We start from the raw sequence: 23982 nt of genomic DNA, 5'->3' as shown, positions 1-23982 counted from the left end.
ATTCTTTTGAGTGTATAAAAGCTAGATTGATAGGTCAAATACTCACTTCTCAGTTTGATTGTTAGGTAGCTGTAGCTTCTGGAAAAGATGCAAGCATGTCCTTTATATGTTATTATTTAGTTACAAGGCTTATTTTCCACTTATGTGGATGCAATATACCCGAAACAGGCAGACATTTAATTCACAATCAGAAATTATGCTGAAGCCTATATCAAATGACAGACATGGAAAATGCAATGATTTGCAAAATCATTAACCTATGACCTTTTCATAGGCTAAGAGCTATACATACGGTTATGGAGGTCTATATTACTAATTTCAATTCTGATCATTTAGGCCTACAATTGGCATTGTTCCCAATATGGAAATAAGGCAAACTCCTCTTTAGGGAACAGCTGATGTGCATTATCTGGCATAGAGTCAAACGTGGCTTACATACTGTGGTCAATTAACTGACGTTTGTTTTGTTTTGGCCTGAAACTGCAGATGGGGCGCCCGTGAGATGGACAGGCAGGTGGACTGCACATGCGTAAAGCACTGCAGCAGCACCATCAGGACCGGAACGCACGGAGAGGCTGTCACAGAGATGAAGTTACATGTGTGAGGTCTCTGTATACATTTTGCAAGCACATTCGTTGCTAGTACTTCCGTTCGGTTTTAATATTTGTGCAGGAATAGATGAGAGAATAGTTCGTAAGAAATTAAACAAACAGCGCGTAGATGATACGTTCAGTACCTATGTGTGTGCAGGAAAAGAAGGTGGCAATAAATCCATGCGATTTGCATCGCCATTTTCACTGACGTTGAACATTGCTGTATTTTGAGAAAGGATAAAAGCGGAATTTCTTTCCCACACCAATGTGAGGAGGTTTCTTGTTTAAATGGACGCTTTTGTCTAGTGGGATGCACATCAATGTGTTGCCGTACTCGCTGTCTGTCGTAATGGCCGCTCTTTATCAGAGCACGGACACCTCCTCTCCAGACAAATATCTGGCGCTCAAAGACGTTAGAGAGGTGAAAGAAGAGACGACACTGGACGAAAAGCTGTTTTTGCTGGCATGCGAGAAAGGTGAGTGATAACATATATTGTAGTCCTGCGTGTAGGAACGTTTTCTGAGATCGCAATGAAGTAAACATTCATAGCTGAGAAGCAGTTTAATCACACTATTGAAAAATGCTACTACATTCCTGCTACGTACACTACTGCTATTACCACAAGTTCTGCTGCAGCTATTATTATTATTATTATTATTATTATTATTATTTTATTTATTTATTATTATTTTTATTATTATTATTAATAAATAATAATAATAATAATAATGTTTGGTTTTTAACTTGAATAAATATATTGTGCTTTAGATGCCAGATAAGTTGATTTAATTTAAAACCATACAAGCAATACAGTGACATAAAACACTTGCCTAGTAGGCCTACAGTAAATGCATGTCTTCCATGTTTTTTTTTTTTTTTTTTTCTAGGGAGGGGGGTTCGTAATTGATTGCTACATTAAAACCACATTGCTTGTAATGTGTACATTCTATCTGAATATATGCTTAACTTTATGTGAGAAAGTTTGCCTTTGGGTGCTGAATGCTATACCCAGCTGCTTGAATGCTCAGAGGAATTTCTCCCAGAGGGAACATTCGCCAGTTACGTTAATAGTTCTCTTTTCAAAGCATAATATCTGTGCATTTTCAGATAGCTCCATTTTTTTTCTATCTCCATGGCAACTATGTCGAATTATTTCAGCCACCTGGCTTCAGCTGTCTGTGAGCTGCTGGAATAACTAGGACAATGTATTAGATTTCAGGTGATAACATATTATTTTTCTTTTGAGCTGTGTGAGTGGAGTAAACAAAGGCTGTCTATGTCTATCGTGTATAAGCCTTGTTTTAGTAAAAGGCACTGATTTCAAGGGGTTATTTTATTATGGTGAAACACAATAGGAGGGTTGGCTGTGAAGCAATATCAGTTCTTAGTTCTTGCAGCTACAACTGAGAGGTAAATCAGCGCTGTCATACCATATAAAGTCACACTAAATTCTCTGTGCAGTCTGTCCTTGCAAGGCGATGTTATTGTTTCAGTTGTCATTGCAGATGTGTAGCCTGGTTTCCTTCTCTTGCCATGTGTACTTGTAGATGTGTGTGTGTGTGTGTGTGTGTGTGTGTGTGCCTGCGTGTGTGTATGCATGTGTGTGTGGGTGTGAGTATGTGAGTGTGAGTGTGTGTGTGTGTGCATGTGTGCATGTGTATGTGTGTGTGTGTGTGTGTGTGTGTCTGTGTGTGTCTGTGTGTGTGTATGTGTGTGCCTGTGTGTCCATGTATGTGTGCTTGTATTTGTGTGTATCTATACGTGTATGGGTAAATGCAAAGGCAATGATGTCTCTTGGTGTAAAGGTGACTACTATATGGTGAAAAAGCTGCTGGAAGAGAAGAAACATGGTGAGCTGAACGTTAACTGTGTAGATGTGCTGGGACGTGATGCTGTCACCATTGCCATAGAGAATGAGAACCTGGACATCCTGCAGCTTCTGCTGGAACATGGCTGCCAGGTGCTGAACCCAGACAGACACACACGCACACACACACGCACGTAGAGTTGCTCCTGCCTTCAGGCATACATACCAAACCCTCTGTTTGGGAGTAACAGGACAGGCTTTGAAGGGTGAAACGTGTAGTATGTGAGTAGCACTTTACAATGAATCTGTGGCTTGTGGAATTTAATCCCATATTTGACATTGCTGTTACTATATATTTTATATTTATATGAATTAGCTACAAAATACAAAAATCATAAACATTCTTAATAGCCTAATGTCAGTGTCATCTGCAAGGAGACCTTTTTACTAACAGTTTCCGCCCCCCCTGAATTCATTTCCCCAGGCAACAGATGCCCTGTTAGTGGCCATAGACTCCGAGGTGGTGGGAGCTGTTGACATCCTGCTAAACCATCGCCCACGGAGGGCCTCCAAGCCCTCTATTGCGGTTAGCTTCCTTTCCAGTTCCTTTCCCCTCCAGCTCTCTCAAAAGCTCTTTTAATGTGTCTTTCAATGGCTCAAAGGGACAATTTTGAACATCAGTCCATTTAATTAGGATTTATCTTTTTCGTAAAAGATTCGTCATCATTCTCATTAGTGATTGGTCATTCTCTCTGACATCATAAAGGCTTTATTGAAATATCTGTAAAAAAAAAATTTTTAAAGACGAGTTCTTTTCAATTACTATGCGATAATGTATACTGGTCAGAAAAGGACAAATTGTTGTTCAAATTAATCACTCTTGTGACTTCCCTTCAAAATATTTCTTCTATTTTTGACAGAACAGCAGATCTGGAAAGCAGTATGTAATGTACAGTGAGCTCTATAATGTTTATGGTAATATTTATAATTCTTCGGTAATCAACTGTAGAGTTCTTCCTTTGCCTACCAGGCCCTTTGTGATTACTGAGCTCATCAGTGCTCTCTTTCTTCTTAATGATGTTCCAAACGGTTGATTTTGGTAAGCCTAAGGTTTGGCCCATGTTTCTGACAGTTTTTTTCCTGTTTCTTTGCCTCATGATGACTTCCTTGACATGCTTTAGTACAACTCTGCTCCTCATGTTGACAAATGCCAATAACAGACTCCAAAGGCAATCAACAGCCTAGAATCAAGACAATATACTGAAAGATCACGTATACCTGCACCAAGGAAGCAACTGAACACACCTGACTAATCAGAAAAGCCTATTAAGCCATTTGTCCCAACCATTATGGTGCCTGGAAATGGAGGGACTATGTATAGAAAGTGCTGTAATTTCTACACAATGAAACCAAAAGGTATACAAGTAGACTTTAATAAAAGCTGAGAATCTGCACTTTAAGCATATTTGTTTGATTACAAATTTAAAATTGTGGAGTACAGAGACAAATTAAGAAAAACATGCCTTTGCCCCAAACATTATGGGGCTCACTGTATATGAGAAGTATGTACTGTTGAATGCCAATGCGTTCAGTAACCCTGAATTTTGCAAGCTTACAGCCATGAGACTGACCTCTTCCCAGATTTTAATATAACATTATGTCTGAGAATTCCCCTTTCTACAAGATTACTGGTGATGTTTTGGCTAAAACACTCTCAGGTATTGAGTTTCGGGGCATGTGTTGAATGAGGTGCAGTTTGTGAAACATGTTGTCCTGTTGGGATTACTGTAGTCATAATTGTGAGGTCAGCAGTTGTTGTGTGCAGATGCAGTTTGGATGGACAACGCTGATTGACTTGACCTGGGTGCTGAAGGTGTTGGGTGGTCTCTCTCTCTCGCAGAAACTGATGCAGCGCATCCAGAACCCGGAGTACTCCACCACCATGGATGTGGCCCCGGTCATCCTGGCAGCCCACCGGAACAACTATGAGATCCTGACCATGCTCCTGAAGCAGGACATCTCTCTGCCCCGGCCACACGCCGTGGGGTGCGAATGCACCCTCTGCAATGCCAAGAACAAGAAGGACAGCCTGCGCCACTCCAGGCATGTGGCAGCCCCAAACCCCCCCCCCCCCCTCCCCCGTCCTCTCAGGCCCCTATCCTCACACCACCCGCAGTGCCTACAACTCCTCCAGTCTGTGGGTTGAAGGGTCATTGCTTGTAATGGGGTGAATCACTCCGAGACATGTTGGTTGTCTGTGGTGTTTTGGTTGTCTGCGGAATCAAGATAAAGGCAAGCATAAAGTACTGTGCTCTAACATGTCTTCAGTCAGTCTATTATGTTTAAAGCGGTCTGTGTTACTGCAGATGGCTGACCTTTAAACCATGGGCATCCTAAATCACTTGCAGGGATCTTTAGAAGGGATTTAACACAATTTTGGGATGTCACATACATTCATCACACTAACAAGATATACTGTGCAGGGTTAAAAACAACACATGGTATGTCTCTTTTAGATAATAGGAGTAAACACTTTAATCTCTCTTTGAAGCAATGCAATCGAGTGCCGTACAACACTTGAGAGAGTGCTGCTTTTTCTCTCACCATGGTATTTAATATATTATTCAAACAGAAGAGGCTTGTAGCACACAGCTTAGTGCATTTTTATGACATACACATCTCCCAGTGGAACAATGTCAGAGGACTGTGATTCAAACATGACACCATACCTTTGGAAGGACTCAGCATCTTCATGGAAAACACAATGAAAATATCACCCATCACAGACACCAAAAGGTCATTTGTTCAGCCTCCAGATTGACTCATACCTCAGGGTATGTGTTAAAATGTTATCCATTGGCTCAATCTGCTGCTTCACAGAGAAGACTGGGTCCAGGGGCCCTGCAGTATTGTGGTGCTGCATCCAGGGGGAGCTGTTGAACATTAAGCTACTTCGAACAATGAAAAGATCATGGTAATATCACAGTCATTGAGGCATCCAGTCTTGAACACAGCCATCCCTTCCACAGGGTTCCATAACACAGTTCCATTGAGCATCTTCAGACAGGAGTGACATCACTGTTCAGAGTGATGGTGTCCATGGCAACAAGAAAATGCGGCATCTCACCCACAACCTTGTACTCCTCTCTCTCTGCCTTTCTCTCTTCACTCACGCAGATTTCGCCTGGATATCTACCGCTGCCTGGCCAGCCCGTCCCTGATCATGCTGACTGAGGAAGACCCCATTTTGCGGGCATTTGAGCTGAGTTCTGACCTGAAGGAGCTCAGCCTAGTGGAAGTGGAATTCAGGTACCGGCAGGGCGGCGTGGGGACCCCTGACTCATGCCCACTGTCATGCTCTGCCCCCAGCTGAGTCACCAAAACAAATTTCCAGCCAGGAAAACCACACAAACTAGCCCTGTTCACAACCAAACAGAAGGGCTTTTCACCTCTCTTTCTGAACTGGAAAGAGCAGGCTTGGTGCATGTACATATATATAGTGTGGATCAGCCCTGAAGCGGTATACTTTCTGGTATTCATTCTTGGAGAGAGAGAGAGAGAGTGAGAGAGGGGGAGAGAGAGAGAACCATAAACCATGGGCCTAGAGGTCTGTTTAAAGTGGAGGAATGCTAGTTTTTCAGACAGCCAAAGGTTGCTGAAAGACATTTAAGAGAGGATCAAGTTTGGAGAATCATTTGAGTCATGGTAGCTACCTGGCTGGGACTGTATGGCAGGTCATGCTTTTTAGGCACAGATACAGAGCCCTCTCATATCTCATCCCCTCCCTGGTTTATCCTGTCTTATCTTTTGTCCTTCATTGGTACATTTTAATTATACTGCCGTGACAAAGTTTTAGACACCCTTCCCTGACAGAAAAAATGTTTGTTTTTATGCAGACTTACTCAACAACTAATGACAGAGGTGGGCAGTCCAGCAGTACGAAAGTCCTGCCATATGTTTGTTCTACCCATGGACTCAGCCAGCTCATTTCACTAAATAGTTCTACCTCCTGGCTGAATAATTGTGCCAATTAGGAAAGTCAGGTGACTGGAACAAAATACTGAGAACTTTTACTTTCTGAATCTGGATTTTCAAGCTCTGGTTAATGATACATGATTGCATTAGCCATGTCTATAAATACAGTGTCAAACAGGGACGTTTATAAGTCAGCAGCAAGTACCTGTCTCAGTTATCACATGCACAGACTTCTTTGAAGGAATGAAGGTATAAAGTGTCTGAAGGTATGGGAGAACAGCATGGCTTCTTAATCATGACTGAGAGCTTCTACTGCTGTTGTTTGCTCTGGAAGAAGCCAGTTGTGTTATTTTTGTCCCTGGACAGGAATGACTACGAGGAGTTGGCCAAGCAGTGTAAAATGTTTGCCAAAGACCTCCTGGCTCAGGCGCGCAACTCACGGGAATTGGAGGTCATCCTCAACCACACTTCCAATGATGAACACATGGACAAGAGGGGCCTGCTGGAGGAGCGTATGAACCTCAGCCGTCTCAAACTGGCCATCAAGTACAACCAGAAAGAGGTGAGGGGTTGTCAAGCTTGACACACTAGGGTCATCTCTGTAAGAGGGTTCTGGGAGCTTTTTTCCCCTACACAACTGATCCAGGATCAGCTCGTTTTATCTTAAAGTTAAATGCGGCCAATTGTGTGGGGTCAGGGACAGGGGCCTACATGTAGTTAGTTTGTCTCGTGTTCGGCCATAAACATTTTGTACACACAACTGTCAAGTGTTTACCACCATATGTCTGCACTATTTGTTCCTACACAGCTTTCGACCACCATTGGCCTTGGGTGATGATGTCTTTCCCTCAGAGTTACATGTCGACATCACTTCAGACATGGTTCCTTATGACACATCAGCAAGTTTAGCTGCCTTCATCACTGAAGCTTGTGCCAAACATGTCCCAACAATCACCCCTCTTTCAAAGTCACTGAGGTCTTGTCCTCTAGCCATTCTAGCCATAATAATAGGCAACTAGGCCTGCTCTGAATTTTTGTACATGAGCCTAAGCATGCTGGGATGCTATTTGCCTAAATAACTCAGGAACCACATCTGTGTAGAAGCAACTGGTTTCAATTTATATTGTGTCCCTCCAATACCTATCCTATGTTTCTATCTTTCTGGCCACTACCTGTATGTTACAATATATTAGGTAATTATGGCTTTGTATATTATATAAAGCAGTACGCATTCAAATCCTTTACTATGAAGTAAATCCTTCATAGTGAAGTATTTAGTATTGTACATGCAATCCATGGATTTGCTTTTTCATCGATGGAATTACTGTGATAGTACTAAATCTTCAACAGGAAGCTGTTTTTTCCTGTGTGCATTACTCAATAGAGCAGGGGAATAAAGCTCACCTGAGTTATATCCTCTTTTTATTCAAGATAGCGGGCTGATTATTTGTGACAGCTCTTTCAGCTCAGCATGTTTGGGGAGTATATCATCAAGCTGCTCATGGGGTCTGTTTGTCTGCGCTGAGGCAGATGGTGTGGCTGTTCTTCACTTCAATCAGATTTCTTACCAAATCACTGAGTATGTCCGCCTGGGTGTAAAATATCATTGGCAGGAAAAAGCATGTCATGTAGCGCAATTAGCATGTAATGTTATTATAGATGGAACTTGCTAGTTGGACAGGGCGCAGCTGTGCACAGCCAAATGACAAATGTTTGATGAGAATGTTTGTAGTCATCTGTAGAAATCGGTTTTATTGCTTGGAATGAATTGGACTGGGTTGTAAATTCTTTCGCTCACTTTCTCTCACTTTCTGTCCTATCCCTCCCCCTCTCCATTTATTTCCTCCTCTGCAATCTTGTTATTTTGCTAAGTTGCGCTACGTAATCCTATTGTATTTTCTAGTTTACAAGTCGATGCTAGGTTTTCTCATTTGTGGTTTCTGAGTATTTACCACCCACCTCTAGGGTTCCCGTTACTATTAATCCTGATTTATGCACTCACCTTCTCATTGTAAGTCGCTATGGATAAGAGCATCTGCCAAACTCCAGTAATGTAATGTAATGTAATGTATTTGCAATCCACCTTCATGCTTGTCACCCCCATCTGACGCCGTCCCCAGTTTGTAGCCCAGTCCAACTGCCAGCAGTTCCTCAACACCGTGTGGTTCGGCGAGACGGCGAGCTACAGGCGAAAGCACACATGCCTGAAGATCCTGACGGTGCTGACCGTGGCAATGCTATGGCCGCTCCTGTCCGTTTGCTACCTGCTGGTGCCCCGCTCCCGTGTGGGACAGGTCATCCACACACCCTTCGTCAAGTTCATCATCCACAGCGCCTCCTACTTCACCTTCCTTCTGCTGCTCAACCTCTACTCGCTGGTGTACAACGAGGGCAAGAAGAACACCATGGGCCCGCCCCTGGAGATGATCGACTACCTGCTCGTCCTCTGGATTATCGGTGGGTTTGTGCCGAGCGCCGTCCTCCCCGCTGCTGCAGGATTCCCCAGGCTGGAGCATTTCCAGAGGCTGTTTTCTCTGTCAGGGAATCGGGGACACACTAGCTCAGCCGCCCAGTTGGCTTCCTGGAACTGTGGCAGGGTTTTTGGTTCATCTCTCATTTCCAGTCCCTCAAGCCCAAAGATCCCTCCCTGGCCTTCCCCTCTTCTGTAAACATTGCAGGACTAGAGTTAACAGTACATCTCTCTCTCTCTCTCTCTCTCTGGGCTGTGGTTTGTGCTCTGTGAATGTGCAGTGGAATGGTTTGAGGGCAATAATGACAGACCATGTTTGGCGAGCAGCATTCATATTGGCATAAAAGAACACTGAGATCAATATCAATCCATTCTGCTCCAGATGAATGTCATGAGAGAAAGAAAGAAGCCATCACATTTATGCACTCTGTCGTCCAGCCTGGTTCCTGCAGGCAGAGAGGCCGTGCTGTCTGCTCTGTTACTTGTGTTGTTTTGTTCTTATTGTGCTGATTTTCCCCTACAGTGCATTTCACCCCTGGAGCTGGGGGCCTTTCACAATGACATAATTGCTTGTTTATATTTCCTTTTACGAAACAATATGGCACGTGTAATAAATCCCCTAAACAAACAAGTGTGACTGGAGGAAATCTGTTGGAGGTTGGGGTGAAGAAGCACTCTGTAAGCACTGTATGTCCAGCAGAACTCCACTGCCATGCAGAGTCTTATAAACCAGATTAAAGACTGCATATATCTCTGTCTGCACTGGCTGCCTTCCAGTCAGACCTCAGCCAGAACGTTAAAGTTAATCCCAAGCCTGGGGCTCTGCAAATGGTGGAGAAAGTTATTTGTGCAACCGGTCTGTGTAAAGATTTGATTTGCTGTTCCCTTTGGCAGTTTAAAGCGATGCACGGGACCGCTGGGCAGCTCTAACTTACCCAGTTGTGAAATGTATTTACCGACCACTGATTAATTAATGTCATTTTTATTCATGTTGGTTTAAAGATTGAACACACCACCGCATTGTGCACATCTGTTCTCATAATGCTGTCTGCATTGATTTCTACATAGGAACCTGCAGTATGCATAGGAACTTGTATCACACCAATGAATGTCGTAATGACAGGGATAAATGTTAAATGACATCTCAGCAGATCTGAGAGGTTAGTGGTGTAAATCTTAAAAATGCGCAGGCAGGAATTTGCGTCACACAGACTCGGGCAGGGCCCGTTTCCGCATAGCCGTTGGACCACGTTCCCCGGAGTCTCTCTGGGAATGCTTAGTGCCTGGATATTGAATCAGGGAGCGATTGTGAAATTCCAGACATGAAGATGATGGCTGACCAGCAGTGCTGGTGCACGTGGGCTAACTGCGGATTTCTTCCCTAGGAATGGTGTGGTCGGACGTGAAGCGGCTCTGGTACGAGGGGCTGGAGGACTTCCTGGAGGAGTCACGCAACCAGCTGAGCTTCGTCATGAACTCCCTCTACCTGGCCACGTTTGCACTCAAAGTGGTGGCGCATAGCAAGGTGACCGTGTGCAGGGGGTGGTCAGGTTCACACCAGGGGCTTAAAGACTGCTCACACTGGATCAACTAGTTAATGCTTGTCTATCTGCATGATTGCTACCCACTCATATTGTATGCTGTACAAAGTGCACAGTAAGTTCAGGATCTAGAAAACTGCAGAAGTTGTGTCTTTTGTATTGGGGGGGGCAACATCTGTAGTGTAGGATGTTGGAACTTAGCATGATATATTTGAGATTATGGCTATTGAGGTGAACCTATTCAAGCAGCATTCAAGGCCATATACAACCCACTCACATTCAGCATTTTGTTCTCAGTTCAAAAACGTGGAGGACACAGAGAGGAAGAACTGGGACGCGTTCCACCCCATCCTGGTGGCAGAGGGGCTGTTTGCCTTTGCCAACGTTCTGAGTTACCTGCGTCTCTTCTTCATGTACACCACCAGCTCAATCCTGGGGCCCTTACAGGTAAGGTTCCCTCATCATCCTCACTATCATTGCCAGGATCATCATGTCAGGTCATGCTTCTCGTTGATACCAATTACCAGTCAGTGGAACATTCCAACTGTTGTGTTGGTTTGGAGGTAGTTATTGTTCGCCTTAAAATATATGCCGCTAATGCAAACATGGTTGCTCGTGCAATGCAATAAATTGAAAATTCTCTTTGCTTTACTCACCCAAATGGATGACCGAAGGCTATTTTTGCAACTGGGATGACCTTTCGAAATGTAATGGTCACAAAAAGCAATGGCCTGCATACAAGGCACTTACCACCACGATCAGATTAGAATCACAGTCACCAGTTCTAGCACCCACAGCATTCCAGTAACCTGATCAGAAACAAAACCTCTTCTAAACCCTTTTTGTCCAAGCAGAAAATTGCTTTTTATTAGCCTATTCTTCCTTTTATTGTTTCTTATTGAGCCACCACTATGATCTGGCTATAATTTTCTCTCTTTCTGTCCTATCACAATCTGTGGTAAGATCTGATTCTCCTGACTATGCAGGCTGTGAACCCATTTTTATTTGTTTCTTTGCTTAATTCTACTCTCTGTCTTATGCGTACAAAACAACATCTTTAATAAATGATTTATGTGTTACATCATGGCTAAAATGTTACATAAAACAGCAGTACAAGTTGCAAATCTAGCAACTCTTTTTTCCATGATAAATTCCCTGCTGTTGTTCTACAGATGTTTCAGTTACTGCAGGTTATAAATACCACCTAGCACAGCTGAATTCTCCCAACACCTTGCTGCTGCTTTCCCCGTAGCCTCTGTCCGGGCAACTCTGACACACATGGATGGAAAGGCAATCAGTGACATCACATGCTGACACGCACCCACTGGTGCACTGTACTCCCACCTCTGACTGAGCAGTCCAGCCGCAGACAGGCTATAGAGTGGGTGGAGGAATGATAAACAGCTGTGGGATTGTTCCAGCTAACCCTCACTTGGGGGGGGCAGGCGGTGATTTCATTGGCTGTATGTGAAATGAGTCACAAACTGTACAGACAAGAATACAGGGGGGGTATGGGACATTTTGTATCGAGGGGTTGATTTTTGTGCACAAGGGTTTTGGGGTTGGTACGTCCAACCTGGTCCACTCCTTTCTGTGTCAGTGCCCCGCAGTGTCAGGGTGAGGGGAGACTGACCCCCTGCATTCCTGCAATGCTTGTACAGTAGACTGGGAGGGTTACGCTGTCAGTGAGCCCAGAAACACCAACTAAAACTAAATCGGTCAAGCACACACATTCTGATTTCTCCCCAACCATTCTCTTCATAGTTTCATGTAAAGAAACACTTACAGTTGTCCAGCTGGTTAGGGTTTCATTGCCAGTGTTGATTTTCCACAGGAAAGTGGATGATCAATCGTCGTATTCACTGTCCTACAAAGTCAGGTCTGTGCCTCACGCTGTGGTCAGGCAGTAAGGGGACTCATCCAGAGCCAGAAAGGCCACCATAGAGGGCTCTGTGGGTTATTTTTAGTGACAGGTACTGGGAACCCAGAACAGCTGCTCTGTCCTCTCGCCAACCTCAACTTGATCAATATTTACCTGGGAGTGTGGTTAAAGCGGAATTAGTCCTGAGCTCTGTGTCGTTTTCAGATGGTACAGCACACACTTCAGAAAGCATGAAATCAGTGAAATATTATATTACTTAAATTTATGTTACAATAATTTATGGTAAAAGAAGACAACTGAAAATTATTACAAAAATAAGCGCAGACTTGTGTGAAAACTTTTTAAGATGTCATTTAGAGTTTCTCATGTTTCCTCCCAAGACTCCTTCAGGGTCAGAAAGCTCAGGTGAGAGAGGCTATCCTGTTGATGGTTGTGCTTGTTTTGTTTACAGATATCAATGGGTCAAATGCTACAGGAGTTTGGAAAGTTCCTTGGTCTCTTTCTGCTGGTTCTCATCTCTTTTACCATCGGGCTGACTCAGCTCTACGGAAAAGACCAGAGGGACCCTGCCAAGAGTGTGGGCAAAGACTGCGAGGGCATTTTCTGCCAGCAACAGAGCAATGACGCCTTCCAAACGTACGTATCGCCCGCCGCTATTACAACCTCTATCCCGCAAACCCCCGATACATGTCATCACCCCCCATTTTTCTCTTCCTACTCCAGGTTCATGGGCACCTGCTATGCCCTGTTCTGGTACATCTTCTCGCTGGCCCACGTGACCCTGTTCGTCACCAGAATCTCCTACAATGAGGAGGTGCGCTCTTTTGTGGGTGCCCTCATCGTGGGAACCTACAACATTGTAGTAGTCATCGTCCTCACCAAGCTTCTAGTGGCGATGCTACACAAGAGCTTCCGACAGATTGCTGTAAGTGGCAAATAGCTATGTTATATCAAATTATGGTTCATTTGTGCATACAAATGCATGATATACCAGCTCCCAGTGTATTTCATATGTTTATTGTCATACCTGATATTAAGTGGAGGTGGCGGGGGTGCTGAAGGAGCAGCCAAAAAATTGCACTCGATGCCTTGTTGATACAGACCTCTGTAGCGAGGGCTTATTTACGATTCACTATGGCAGATAAGAGTTTTTTGTTTTTGTCAAGGACAAAGGTCAACAAGATGTGAGGTGGAGTCAGGGCTTATGAGGGTCAGAGGTCACAAGGATCACACAGGTGCAGAGTATGTGCCAGGCCTTGAGCTGGCTGTGAAGGCAGAACTTCCAGAAGTTTAAATGGTGATGTTAACTGGGGGCAGAACCTTGTGCAGGATGCAGTTGGCGGGTGTACTAAATAGGTTTTGACGAAAGAATTGCAGTTCAATCTCTGTAATTGAAGTTTAATGAAACTCTTTACAAAGACAATGAATTTTATACTTTATGGAAGCATTTGATACTTTTGAATCTACACTAACTGTACAAAAGCCGTTGAACCAAGTCACAGTCCACAAGCTTCGCTGTAATTTAACAGAGCTTTCTGAACACTCTTTCATAATTCAGAACCATGAGGACAAGGAGTGGAAGTTTGCCAGGGCTAAGCTTTGGCTTAGCTATTTTGATGACAAGTGCACCCTGCCGCCTCCCTTCAACATTCTCCCTTCCCCCAAGACCGTCTGCTACCTGGTGACCAGCCTGAGCAAGTGGATCTGCTCACACACCTCCACTGGCAAGGTCAAGAGACAGAACAGTCTGAGGGTGAGTGAGTCTCTGTTGGGGGTGAGGGGAGGGTGTAATTATGCCCCTTAAATCCTCCCATCCCCTTGCTGAAAACTCTGGTTTGTCTGCAGACACAGAGTTGTCAATCTGGATGTTCAACACATGTACGTACCAAACTCCTTCTTAGTCTGAACAAGCCTTGGCAACACATCTAGTGAATGTTACTCTGAGATGTATACGGGCCAAGAAGTAGTGTGCATTTCAATGAGCAAGCAGTTTGTTCCTCTTTACAAAATGGACTGGGAATGGACATTCCCTCTCGGTCTATCACAGTTTCAATTATTTTTTTAATTATTATGATTGACTTTAAGTCAACTCTTGCAAATGTTGACTGAGCATGTCTGTTTGCATCCAGGAATGGAGGAACCTGAAACAGAAGCGTGATGAGAACTATCAGAAAATCATGTGTTGCCTGGTCCATCGGTACCTAACCTCCACCCGCCAGAAGATGCAGAGCACAGACCAGGCCACTGTGGAGAACCTCAACGATCTCCGTCAGGACCTCTCCAAATTCCGCAATGAGATGAGGGACTTGCTGGGTTTCCGTACTTCCAAGTACGCCATGTTTTATCCCAGGAGTTAGGTCCCCCCTCTCGCCATCTTTCCCCCCCGTGGCTAAAATTGACTTAGCATGCATGGAAATTTCCACTGCTCCTGCTCCTGGTGCTCAGAAGGACAGAACGACCTGGAACTCCACTGGAACAAATATTCTCTATTACAGTATCAAAATGTCAGCCTTGTATGATATGTTTTCATTTTACTTGTTTTCTAAAACAACAAATAAAAACGACTCATAAAGATTTATGAATATGACAACTGGCCAACAGTTATTATTTTTTTTACACTGAAGTCTGTCAGAACAAAGAGCCTTCCCACTGCAATTACCAGTGCAGTACAAAACGACAAACCACAAAAAGCATGCAAAAGGCTTTCTCTCTCTCCACGTGACTGCTTTACATTCAAACACAAGTGGAGTGATACTGCTAGTGGTCATGTAGGACTGCACTTCATTAACATATCTGAAGCATGCTGCTTTGATAGTGGCCAGTTAAAAGAAAGTTGCCTGATAAAGCTGTTTTGCAGCTGAGTGTTCAGCCATCAGGAACCCAGCAATTGATTAAACACAGCCTCTATTGCATTCACTAAACTATTCTAACTAAAGTATTATTTGAGATATTCACATCCACATTCCTGTGCCTGCATTATGCTCATATGACTTTTGTCAAGAACGGATCTACCAGATTTCCATAGACAAAATAAACTTGTGATAAGTTTTATTTCAACTGTCCAAAAATCTTTTAATTTAAATTAACATTTATCACTGAGGTTTCATAGGAAAATAATGGCTATGTGTTTCTTAAAGCAAATTACATTACAAACATCAAAATGTTGATGCTAAAAGGAACGTAAAAGATAAGGAGTGCTTTACTTCCAAACACAATAAAAACAATTTCAAAGGGGATTTAACTAATTGTTATGCCAGGAAACAATACGTCAACTTATTGCACATTACATCACCACAAACAATACTCCCCTACATTTTGTTCATTCAACATTGCCAGGAAATTGTGACAAAAAGTAGTTTGTAAGATGAAAAGCTGTGACTGCAGTGAAGAGGAGATGGCACTGATGCATTTCTTAAGCATATCCCTTCTGACAAACTGCCCATGTTTGAAACGTTTGAACTCTGCCCACAGTAACAGGTGAACAGTAAGGATTGTCTGACAGAGCCCCCCCCAGAGTTTGTTCCTGAAAAGAGAAAAGGTCAGACAGCCAAAAAGGTCAGACAAGGTTGTACTGTGCAATTTGTGTCAGGGCCATACAGTATCTGACCCTGGACCTGCCCTTGCTCAAAGCACCATGCCTGAGGAAGACTGTGGGCAGCACTGAGATGTGCTGGGCGGTAGCTTATGGAGGAGGGCCTGGGAGGATTGTAGAGCGAGCTCAGCAGCGCTTGCTCTTCAGCACGTTGAGGCTTTTCTGGTTTTTGGCTTTGAAGGCCATCACAAAGTGGTGCGGGGCAATCTTCCCGCGCCCCTCCTCATCCGCCTGTCCCATGATGATGTAATTCAGACCTGTGGAGGTGGCACAGAAAGAGCCTGAATGCAACAGCGGAATGGCGGAGTCATTCGTGGGACATTCAGGAGGACCGGAGATCAGCATCTCAACATCAATACAAACTTGCTATAATTTTTTACCCTATTTACTGTGAACTGCTCATGCTTAATATTTCCAAAGGCATTATATGCAGCACAACGCAATCAACCTCAGATCCAGTGGAGTTTTCTCACATCGAGTGACTTACAATAATTTCTTCAATCAGAGGTCTTGCCTTTTTGAAAAAAGGAAAGCTCCAGAATCAGCAATAAAGAAAGAACCCCTTCTCTTTGCATACCAGCCTGAGGGGTTGTGCTGGCAAGCAGTGCTGTTTTTTCCTATGCATTGAAAGTGCATTTGGGGCACAGCTGTTTAAAGAGACGCCCCAACGGTGGTAGCTTTCATTCAGACTCTTCCAAACACGCTCTCGTATTTGCCTGAAAAGTGTTAACTTCAAAGGCAACTACTCAGTGTTAATTACCCTCTAACACAGTCAAATCCAGACTAGATGTACTCGATTTGAGTTTTAAATAAATTGGACTATTTTATTGTTTCTTTAACCACACTACCCTTCAAACATGAAGAAAGGTTTGGCTTCATTTGACTAGTCACTTTTAGCCATTTACCTGAGGGTCTTAAGCCCTTAAGTGTCATTGCACCTGCATAATACTGAGAGAATCAGTCAACTGAAGTACATCCCATCATAAGGAAGTAAAACAAGTTATGCAACCAATATTTTCTAAATATAAATTTGTACCACTCTTTATATGAAGCTGGCACTGTTATTCAGTAATGACACACAGCATTGTGCAACTGCTCAGTACACTTTCAGGTTAATTAGAAAAAGGACTAGTACTGTGTACTAATTAGAGGTAAATTTAGGACCGGAACCAGCATTGACATTCCATAGGCTTTGAAAAAGGTTGCCCATCCCTGAAACGGCTTCATTTAAAAAATGTCAGGCAGTCAGTCTGATACAAGAGTTTTTTTTAATCAGACTAAGTAATACTATACATCCATAAAAGGCTAAATCACTTAGCATTTAAAAAAAGAACGAATGCAATGATTATATACAATATAACACATGTACATATACAAATAAGGTGTACATATATACATAGAGAAAAGATCGCCCTACTCTTTACACTCCGTGAACTTAAAATTACAGGGTTCTGTAGGGTTCTGTCAAAAAGAAGTTATTAAAATGAGAATGCTTTACCCTGCCTTTTCGCCATACAACAGATTAAACACCTGAAATTACTTGTTTATTTATGTTGTTATGATACTTGTTTCTCAAGCATGATAAGTTCCTCAAGAATGGTGTCTCAAAACTAAGCTGTCAAGCTAGTTGACCTCACTAATAAGAGCCCAAAACCAAGTCAAACCTCAAGAGAAGGACGTAACCCTGCTAAGAAGAGACAGGACAGCTGGGCGGAGAGTAACTTGGGGGCAACGCCTCCAGCTCCTCCCAGACTCACCTCGTCGGATGAAAGGACACTTCTTGCAGAGGATGACGATCTTGGTGCTCATGGTCTTCCCTGCTTGCTGGATGGCGAGGTTCCCCTCCTTGTAGACATTGATGATGGAGATGGTGGCGTACATGCTGCCTCCCCGCGCCACCGCGGTGATGACCGTGCCCGTTATCACTGGGGGCGTAACATACAGAGATTAAGCATGATGGTGGCATCAGCAAGTGCTGCTAGCAGCCCTTAATGATACCGACCCACTACTATTTTACTAAAGCAACACTCAAGGAATTTAACTGCGAAAGAAGCACGCGGCCTTCGGTATCTGGGTCAATCTGAAATGAAATTCATTCATTTCATTACTGATTTACTAAAACATTTAGGAATAAAAAGCACAGTAATAATTTAACAATAAAATAACATATATAAGTGAGTATGTGTGCACATACATTTGTATATTTTATAGTAAAGATATGTGTCAAATTTTGAGAGCCATTAATTTATATTACATTATAATTAAGAACGAGCATTTACTGTGACCCATACTTCCTTATAATAAATATTTTCAATATTCAAGTCCGAGTAAACCTGCTGAGAAATCGCAATTAAATATCTCCTTCATTTCAAGATCTCCTGGACACAAGCACATAAAGTTGTTCCCAGACCAGAAGCCTGCCAAGCTACAGGACTGAATCAACACTTTCATTTACCAACAGTTTACCTACAGTTTAGCCCCGCTGGTTTACACTAAGGTAACTGTGTCCGATACACAAATTCACTGTTCCTTCTGAAAATTCTCAAGGAAGCTTTTGAGAAGCACTGAAACAAAACAGAAGGCCAAAGATAGTGTGGCGCGGGAACCGTGAAAACCAGCTCTTGTTTGAGAGCGAGGACCGTTTTTGGAGCGACGCGGGGGCAGGTCTCGGCCATTTCTCTCACACTCAGGCCCGCGTTTTATGTCCGTGCGGAAATGCAGGGGTTCCTCACCGAAGTTGCTGGAACAGTAATTGCTCTCAAGGGTTCCACTCCTCTTGCATTTCTGCTGGCACAGAGCAGCCGAATACTTCAACGCTGGCGAGACACACAGAGGTACACCTTCACTATATGTGGCCATTGCTTTTACCCTTCCTGCTAACTCTCTCCATTGGATATTCTCAAGGTAAACCTCAGAGGACAGCCCAGCATGTGGGTGGGCAGTAGTCGTGTTAAACTCACAGTGTATTCTGCATGCGTCATTTCTAGAGTAATCCAGCTAACATCTGTTTTAAATGTTATGTCAACTACTTGTACTCATAAGGACCATGCAGAACAGCTAACAGAAAAAAAAGGCAACAGAAAAATAAAGCCCGAATTCACATGTTATTCTAACTGCGAGAAAGAATAAAGAGAGAGAGAGAAGTGAAGCAGCAGACAGTGTGGTAGTGAGCTCATTGATAACTAGCCAAAGCGATTGCCCCAGTTTGTTTTTAATACTGCAGGTTTCGGTTTACACAAAGGGAAAACAATACAGAGAAGCTGACGCAGATAGGGCCCCATCTATCTGCCCAAGGTCAGCGGACAGGCAGATAGACGCACAGCACATTAATACAGCCACCCCTCTCTAAGCGTAACACAATGCCACAAAGCCACCAATATGAGAAGACTGCCCTCTCTTTGCTAGACCCCGTCAGTGCGTTGACATCAGCATCAGAGTCCAAGGACAGCATGAGCCGGGGAGAAAAAAGCCAGCATTTAATCTTCTGCTTTGTTTTATGATCAAATGGGCATTCCACATATAGTGCACAGCAAATGTAATCTTAATCACCGGGGGGGGGGGGGGGGATCTGCGCCTCTCAAATCTAGGACTTAAGTAAGAGTATGCATAGTTCAGGAAGCCATTCTTGCCCTCTTTTAATCAAGAGGGCAAGGATGAGACTGACTGAGAAGTACAAACAGGCAATAGAGAAAGAGAACGCGAGCAGAACCAGGGAAGGAAGAAAAACTTCTCCTACTTGCGGCTCTGGTTGTGGGCATCGGGGTGGTGGTGGTTGGGGGCACGGTTGTAGTGGGGAATTTCTTGGGCCTGAATTTGTAGTGGCCGATGAAGCCATCCGCAGTCAGACTCAGGTCTGACAGGAACTGAATTAGGAGCTGGTTCCCAGCAGAGAAGATTGGACTAATAAGATAAGAAGGGTGACAATGTACAGAGTGCAACAGCAAACAAAACATATATGCTTTTAATGCGCACAATAAGGCTGTTAAATACAGTATTCGGCTGCGGAGGTTCTGGCCAGTTTATATCATTGATCAGTAATTTGTTCGAAATTTTAAAATATGTAGTTGGACAGAATGGCTAACAGACAGAGAAGGGACCACAGCAGAGAAGGGGGATTGAAGCCCCCCACTCGTGTACGAGAAATCACACGGACAAGAGTCGCCACCCGATGGACCGTGCCACACATCTCCCCAAGGAAGCTTTTCAAACAATAAACCGGGATGTTGAGCTTAGCTTGTGAAGAGATTTGCAAGACATTCAGTGCAGAACACTAATGTGATCCATGTCCTCTGTGTTTAGAGCACAACTACAGAGGCAGATCTGCCACTAGTCAAACCACAGTTTTATTGCCCAAAGGAATTTGGTCACAGCAGCAACACGACTGTTCGTCAGCAACTTACTCTGGAGGACTGTCCCCACAGTATTTCCCAATTCGTTTAGCGTCGTTTATTTCTCCCCCATTGAAAAAGGCCACATAATCATAGCGGCAGTAGTTATCTCGCTCCACGTCAAATTTCTCAAACTTCACCTCGATAATCTGGGAGGGTGGGAAAGTCATTGGAAGGGAGAGAAATGCCATATTAATAAGAACCAAAGGCACAGAGAAGTTTTATGACTACGAGAAAAGGAACAGTATGTCTGAAGCAAATGGGTGCACATTTTACAATTAACCAATTTAGGAATAGAAGAACTACCAAGCTCGGCAGGCTGTTAACGTGATCAACACAATTACATTTCAAAGCTGAATATCAAATGACATTGTACTAGTAGGTTAGCAAGGAAATTAATGTATTTTCAACATATGCTCCACTTAGATACCTGACCATGTGCTAGCAAACATCTCACCTGATTTCGAGGAGCCACAATATGCCAGGAGCACGTGACCCCTGCTGGGTAATCCTTCTCTGGCCAATTTGGCGTCTTGAAGGATCCGGACGGCTTGTCTAAGCGACCTCCGCAGTACTGATCCCCTGTTGTGCAAAACCACACGGACAAACAACATCGACCACTGGAGACTGTTTCAAAGACAACTGAAAGCACAGATCTTCTGACAGCTGATGGGTTGATGGGCACGGCCTCAGTCTTCACTTCACATCAAATTAGAGGGTAATCATGGCTCTCTGGTTAAATGCTGATTTCTTTGTATTTGTGCTTTCATGCAAGCTCCTATGATACTGAATAGCGCTATCAGGCCTCCGTCTTTAGGTATGGTGTAATCCCCTGCAACGTGTATTTAAAAGAGGGAGTGCATGTTGCCGGTGTCATTAAGTCTCATGGTGAGAACAGGCCCATAATGGCAATAATTAGCTCGTTGTAAGGCTAAACCCACGACTGCTTCTCCTAAATCAATCAGTCATCTGAAGACACACAGTACACATAAGTGATATTTTCACAGAGCACACCAAATGCAGCCTGAATTAAAAGAACATATCTGCACAGCCCTAATAGGAGATGCAGACACAGACCCAGGCACAGCAATTGCATAAAACATGTACGATCACCACTGACACCAGTGACATCACTGCGAATAAACAGTATTACACTCTCATCAAAATTCCAGAAAATTTGTAGCAGAGGAGACATTCCCCCGTGAATGAGAAACAGACTGGCCCCAAGCTGTCACTCCAGGAAATGCTTGAGAGAAATTCCATGTCATATTGTGAAATGCTAGCGGCAATCTCTTTCACCCCTCCCCTGCCTCGGACAAGCTATGAGCAACAGTCCGGCAACAGACCCTAAAATCATTTTTAATGAGCGACAGCAAAAGCACTTTCTCCTTTTCACTCGACGAAGTGCCATAAAGCGCGCATTGACGATTTACTGTGCAGCGAGTATATCCTGGGACATAAATTCTGCCTGTCATCATTTGGGATCCTGCAAGTCCAGGCCATTTTTTCGCAGTACCCCCCTTGTCCTTTCAGACACGCCTTAGTTAGCATGTTGAATAACCAAAAAAATGTTCCTGCTATTCTATGCCATTTGAGAAAAAGAGGGCAAAGCTGGGGTGCAAGACTTGAGACTACAGTCCATGCGCCACCCCTGTGCCTCGGAATCCAGGTAGAGGGCCAGGAGCGCGCCCACCGCCCTACCGCATCGGTGCTCACCTCGCTCGTGCGGGTGGGCGGCGGAGTAAACCGCCAGGAAGCCGCTTCCGGCAGTGTTGGCATCGGACATCATCTGCACCAGCATCTTGTTGCCAGTGGAGACGAGGGCACCCGGCCGGAAGGTGCCGCAGAAGCGGCCCAGCCGCTGCCTGTTGGCGTGCCCGTTATACACGTCCACGTAGTCGTATCGGCACAGGTTGTCATTCTCCAAGTCGATGGAGCGGAAGGAGAGGACAACCACCTTCCCTTCGGGGACCTGTGGGCAGTCAGTAGAGAGAGCAGAACAATTAGAGGGAGCACAGTCTGCCCATCAGGGGAATAAACAGCACATTCCCAGAACATTTTACACAGCGTAATGCAGCATGTGCTATTTAATGCTGCATAGAGAAGGTACTGTTTAGTAACAGAATCCCTACAAGTGATGTGGATCCTGGTCAAGATGTGAATACTGCTCTCAGTATATAAGTATTCATGATGCATCACTGACACACTAACATAGAACTGAACTGACAGCCTGTCATCCGATTGGTATGACAGATCAAGACCCTGAGGGAACACTTAAATCTACAGCTTGTAAACAGCATCTTAAAACCTCTAAGAAACTGTCAGTCAACTGTGTTATCAAAATGCAATTACATTAAGATCCATTACTGACTCGTGATATCATATGTAATTACGCTCTACAATCACAGGTAGCTATATTTAAATTACTGAATTCCCTCTCAGTCCTTATGTTAAACAAGAGCTAATCCCATAAAAATGTGCAGATATTAACATAACTGCTGCGTTTAGTGTGTTAACACTGTAGTGGTTGCAACATCATCCAATAAAGCAAGCAGTAGCCTATGTATGTCTATTCTAAACATCAAGCAAGAAAAAAATCATGAAGGGACAAGTAAATGTTAAAATACTAAATACTCAGATTACAGTGTATGGGTTAGCAGATAAATGTATATGGCTTTTTTCAGGCATTCTAATTTTGGTACGCATAGTGTTGCAACAGTTTCCTTTTAAATCTCACGCTGTATTACTGTAAACTGACTATGGTCTAAATAAAGATAAAACAGCAACGTACCGTAATTGTCCAAACACATTTTGTATTTGGAGGGTAAACCCCGGGATATCCCTGGCTACCGATGACCCCAGAGTCCCCAGTTATATTTCCGCCACATGTAAATACGGGTCTGAAAACCAATATTGAGGTATAGTCAGGAAGACACTCGACTCATGTGCATGTAAGGTCCAGGGAAATACTCCAAATCACAACACATTATTCTATAATGCGCAAGTGGCACTGTACATCAACACATCTGTCAGTACATTGTTTATTTTTAAGTTACTCCAAATATTGTAGATTGATACTGTAATTTGGATGCGCAAATACGCGTCGGTTTCAGCCACTTCACGTGCTGGTGCAGTACGTTCTGCCAAAACTCCTAGAAAGCAAATACCTCTTCGTTAATCCAGGCACTGGTACATTTATATTGTTTACATCATAGGCCGAAGCTTCGACAGATCAAAGAAAATGTCATCAACATTAAAAATAGATATATAAAAACATGGAAATAGATTTGAAAACCAACTGTACCTTCGCTGAGTTTGTGCGTGGACTTCAGTTAAAAAAAGCAGACTCAAGGTACAACAAACGATACTCCTCATTTTCAGTGGAGAGGCTACTTTTTTAACGTCAAAAGAATTTCGAAGGTAATACTGTCGCTCGAGTGCGGAGAAAAAGTAAGATTCCTTGAGGGAGTTAACTTGGTTGCAAGCTGGAGCAGATGAATATAGCGTTTGTTCTGAGGGGAGGAGGGAGCAGCCGGCAGCTGCCTCTCCAAAATTTGGGATCAAAGAGATTGGACGTGACGGGGGCGGGGCGGGGGTCTCTCGCGTAGCTTCTTTGGATGAACACCTGACATACTTGGATTTAAGCACTCCAGTAGCAACATTCGTATAAAACATTACGGTTTCTGTCAAGATTGTTATAAGTGTGTGTATTTGTGCGTGTGTGTCCAAGCGC

General features: G+C 43.7%; 2 protein-coding genes across 2 annotated transcripts; one reads left to right on the top strand and one right to left on the bottom strand.

Annotated features, from left to right (window-relative positions):
• Window positions 1–526: 526 nt before the first annotated feature.
• trpc1 (transient receptor potential cation channel, subfamily C, member 1) lies at window positions 527–15326 on the top strand. The gene is made up of 13 exons (XM_064332289.1): window positions 527–1069; window positions 2400–2554; window positions 2886–2987; window positions 4302–4504; window positions 5579–5710; window positions 6743–6938; window positions 8497–8833; window positions 10232–10371; window positions 10685–10834; window positions 12721–12905; window positions 12993–13194; window positions 13828–14022; window positions 14399–15326. Exons 1-13 carry the CDS (start codon window positions 904–906, stop codon window positions 14624–14626), a joined length of 2391 nt encoding a protein of 796 aa, XP_064188359.1. The 5' UTR covers window positions 527–903; the 3' UTR covers window positions 14627–15326.
• Window positions 15316–23863, bottom strand: pcolce2b (procollagen C-endopeptidase enhancer 2b). The gene is made up of 9 exons (XM_064332290.1): window positions 23554–23863; window positions 23041–23149; window positions 21966–22221; window positions 20707–20831; window positions 20262–20398; window positions 19598–19761; window positions 18594–18677; window positions 17619–17786; window positions 15316–16118 (listed from the first exon to the last, which is right to left on the bottom strand). Exons 1-9 carry the CDS (start codon window positions 23622–23624, stop codon window positions 15988–15990), a joined length of 1245 nt encoding a protein of 414 aa, XP_064188360.1. The 5' UTR covers window positions 23625–23863; the 3' UTR covers window positions 15316–15987.
• Window positions 23864–23982: the final 119 nt, after the last annotated feature.

Source organism: Anguilla rostrata, chromosome 4 (genome assembly GCF_018555375.3).
Source record: "Anguilla rostrata isolate EN2019 chromosome 4, ASM1855537v3, whole genome shotgun sequence".
In the NCBI taxonomy this organism is placed as follows: Eukaryota; Metazoa; Chordata; class Actinopteri; order Anguilliformes; family Anguillidae; genus Anguilla; species Anguilla rostrata.
Note: the sequence above shows the minus strand (reverse complement) of the source record. Positions and strands in the feature narration are given on the sequence as shown.

What these genes read in the sequence shown, in the direction of transcription:
- pcolce2b (XM_064332290.1), bottom strand. Translation starts at nt 23,624, where the DNA reads ATGAGGAGTATCGTTTGTTGTACCTTGAGTCTGCTTTTTTTAACTGAA. An exon ending in AATGTGTTTGGACAATTACG is followed by an intron (nt 22,222 to 23,040) that starts GTACGTTGCTGT and finishes GACTGCCCACAG; the next exon opens with GTCCCCGAAGGGAAGGTGGT. An exon ending in TGTGGGGACAGTCCTCCAGA is followed by an intron (nt 19,762 to 20,261) that starts GTAAGTTGCTGA and finishes TTATCTTATTAG; the next exon opens with TCCAATCTTCTCTGCTGGGA.
- trpc1 (XM_064332289.1), top strand. Translation starts at nt 904, where the DNA reads ATGCACATCAATGTGTTGCCGTACTCGCTGTCTGTCGTAATGGCCGCT. An exon ending in CCTCCAAGCCCTCTATTGCG is followed by an intron (nt 2,988 to 4,301) that starts GTTAGCTTCCTT and finishes TCTCTCTCGCAG; the next exon opens with AAACTGATGCAGCGCATCCA. An exon ending in CTAGTGGAAGTGGAATTCAG is followed by an intron (nt 5,711 to 6,742) that starts GTACCGGCAGGG and finishes GTCCCTGGACAG; the next exon opens with GAATGACTACGAGGAGTTGG.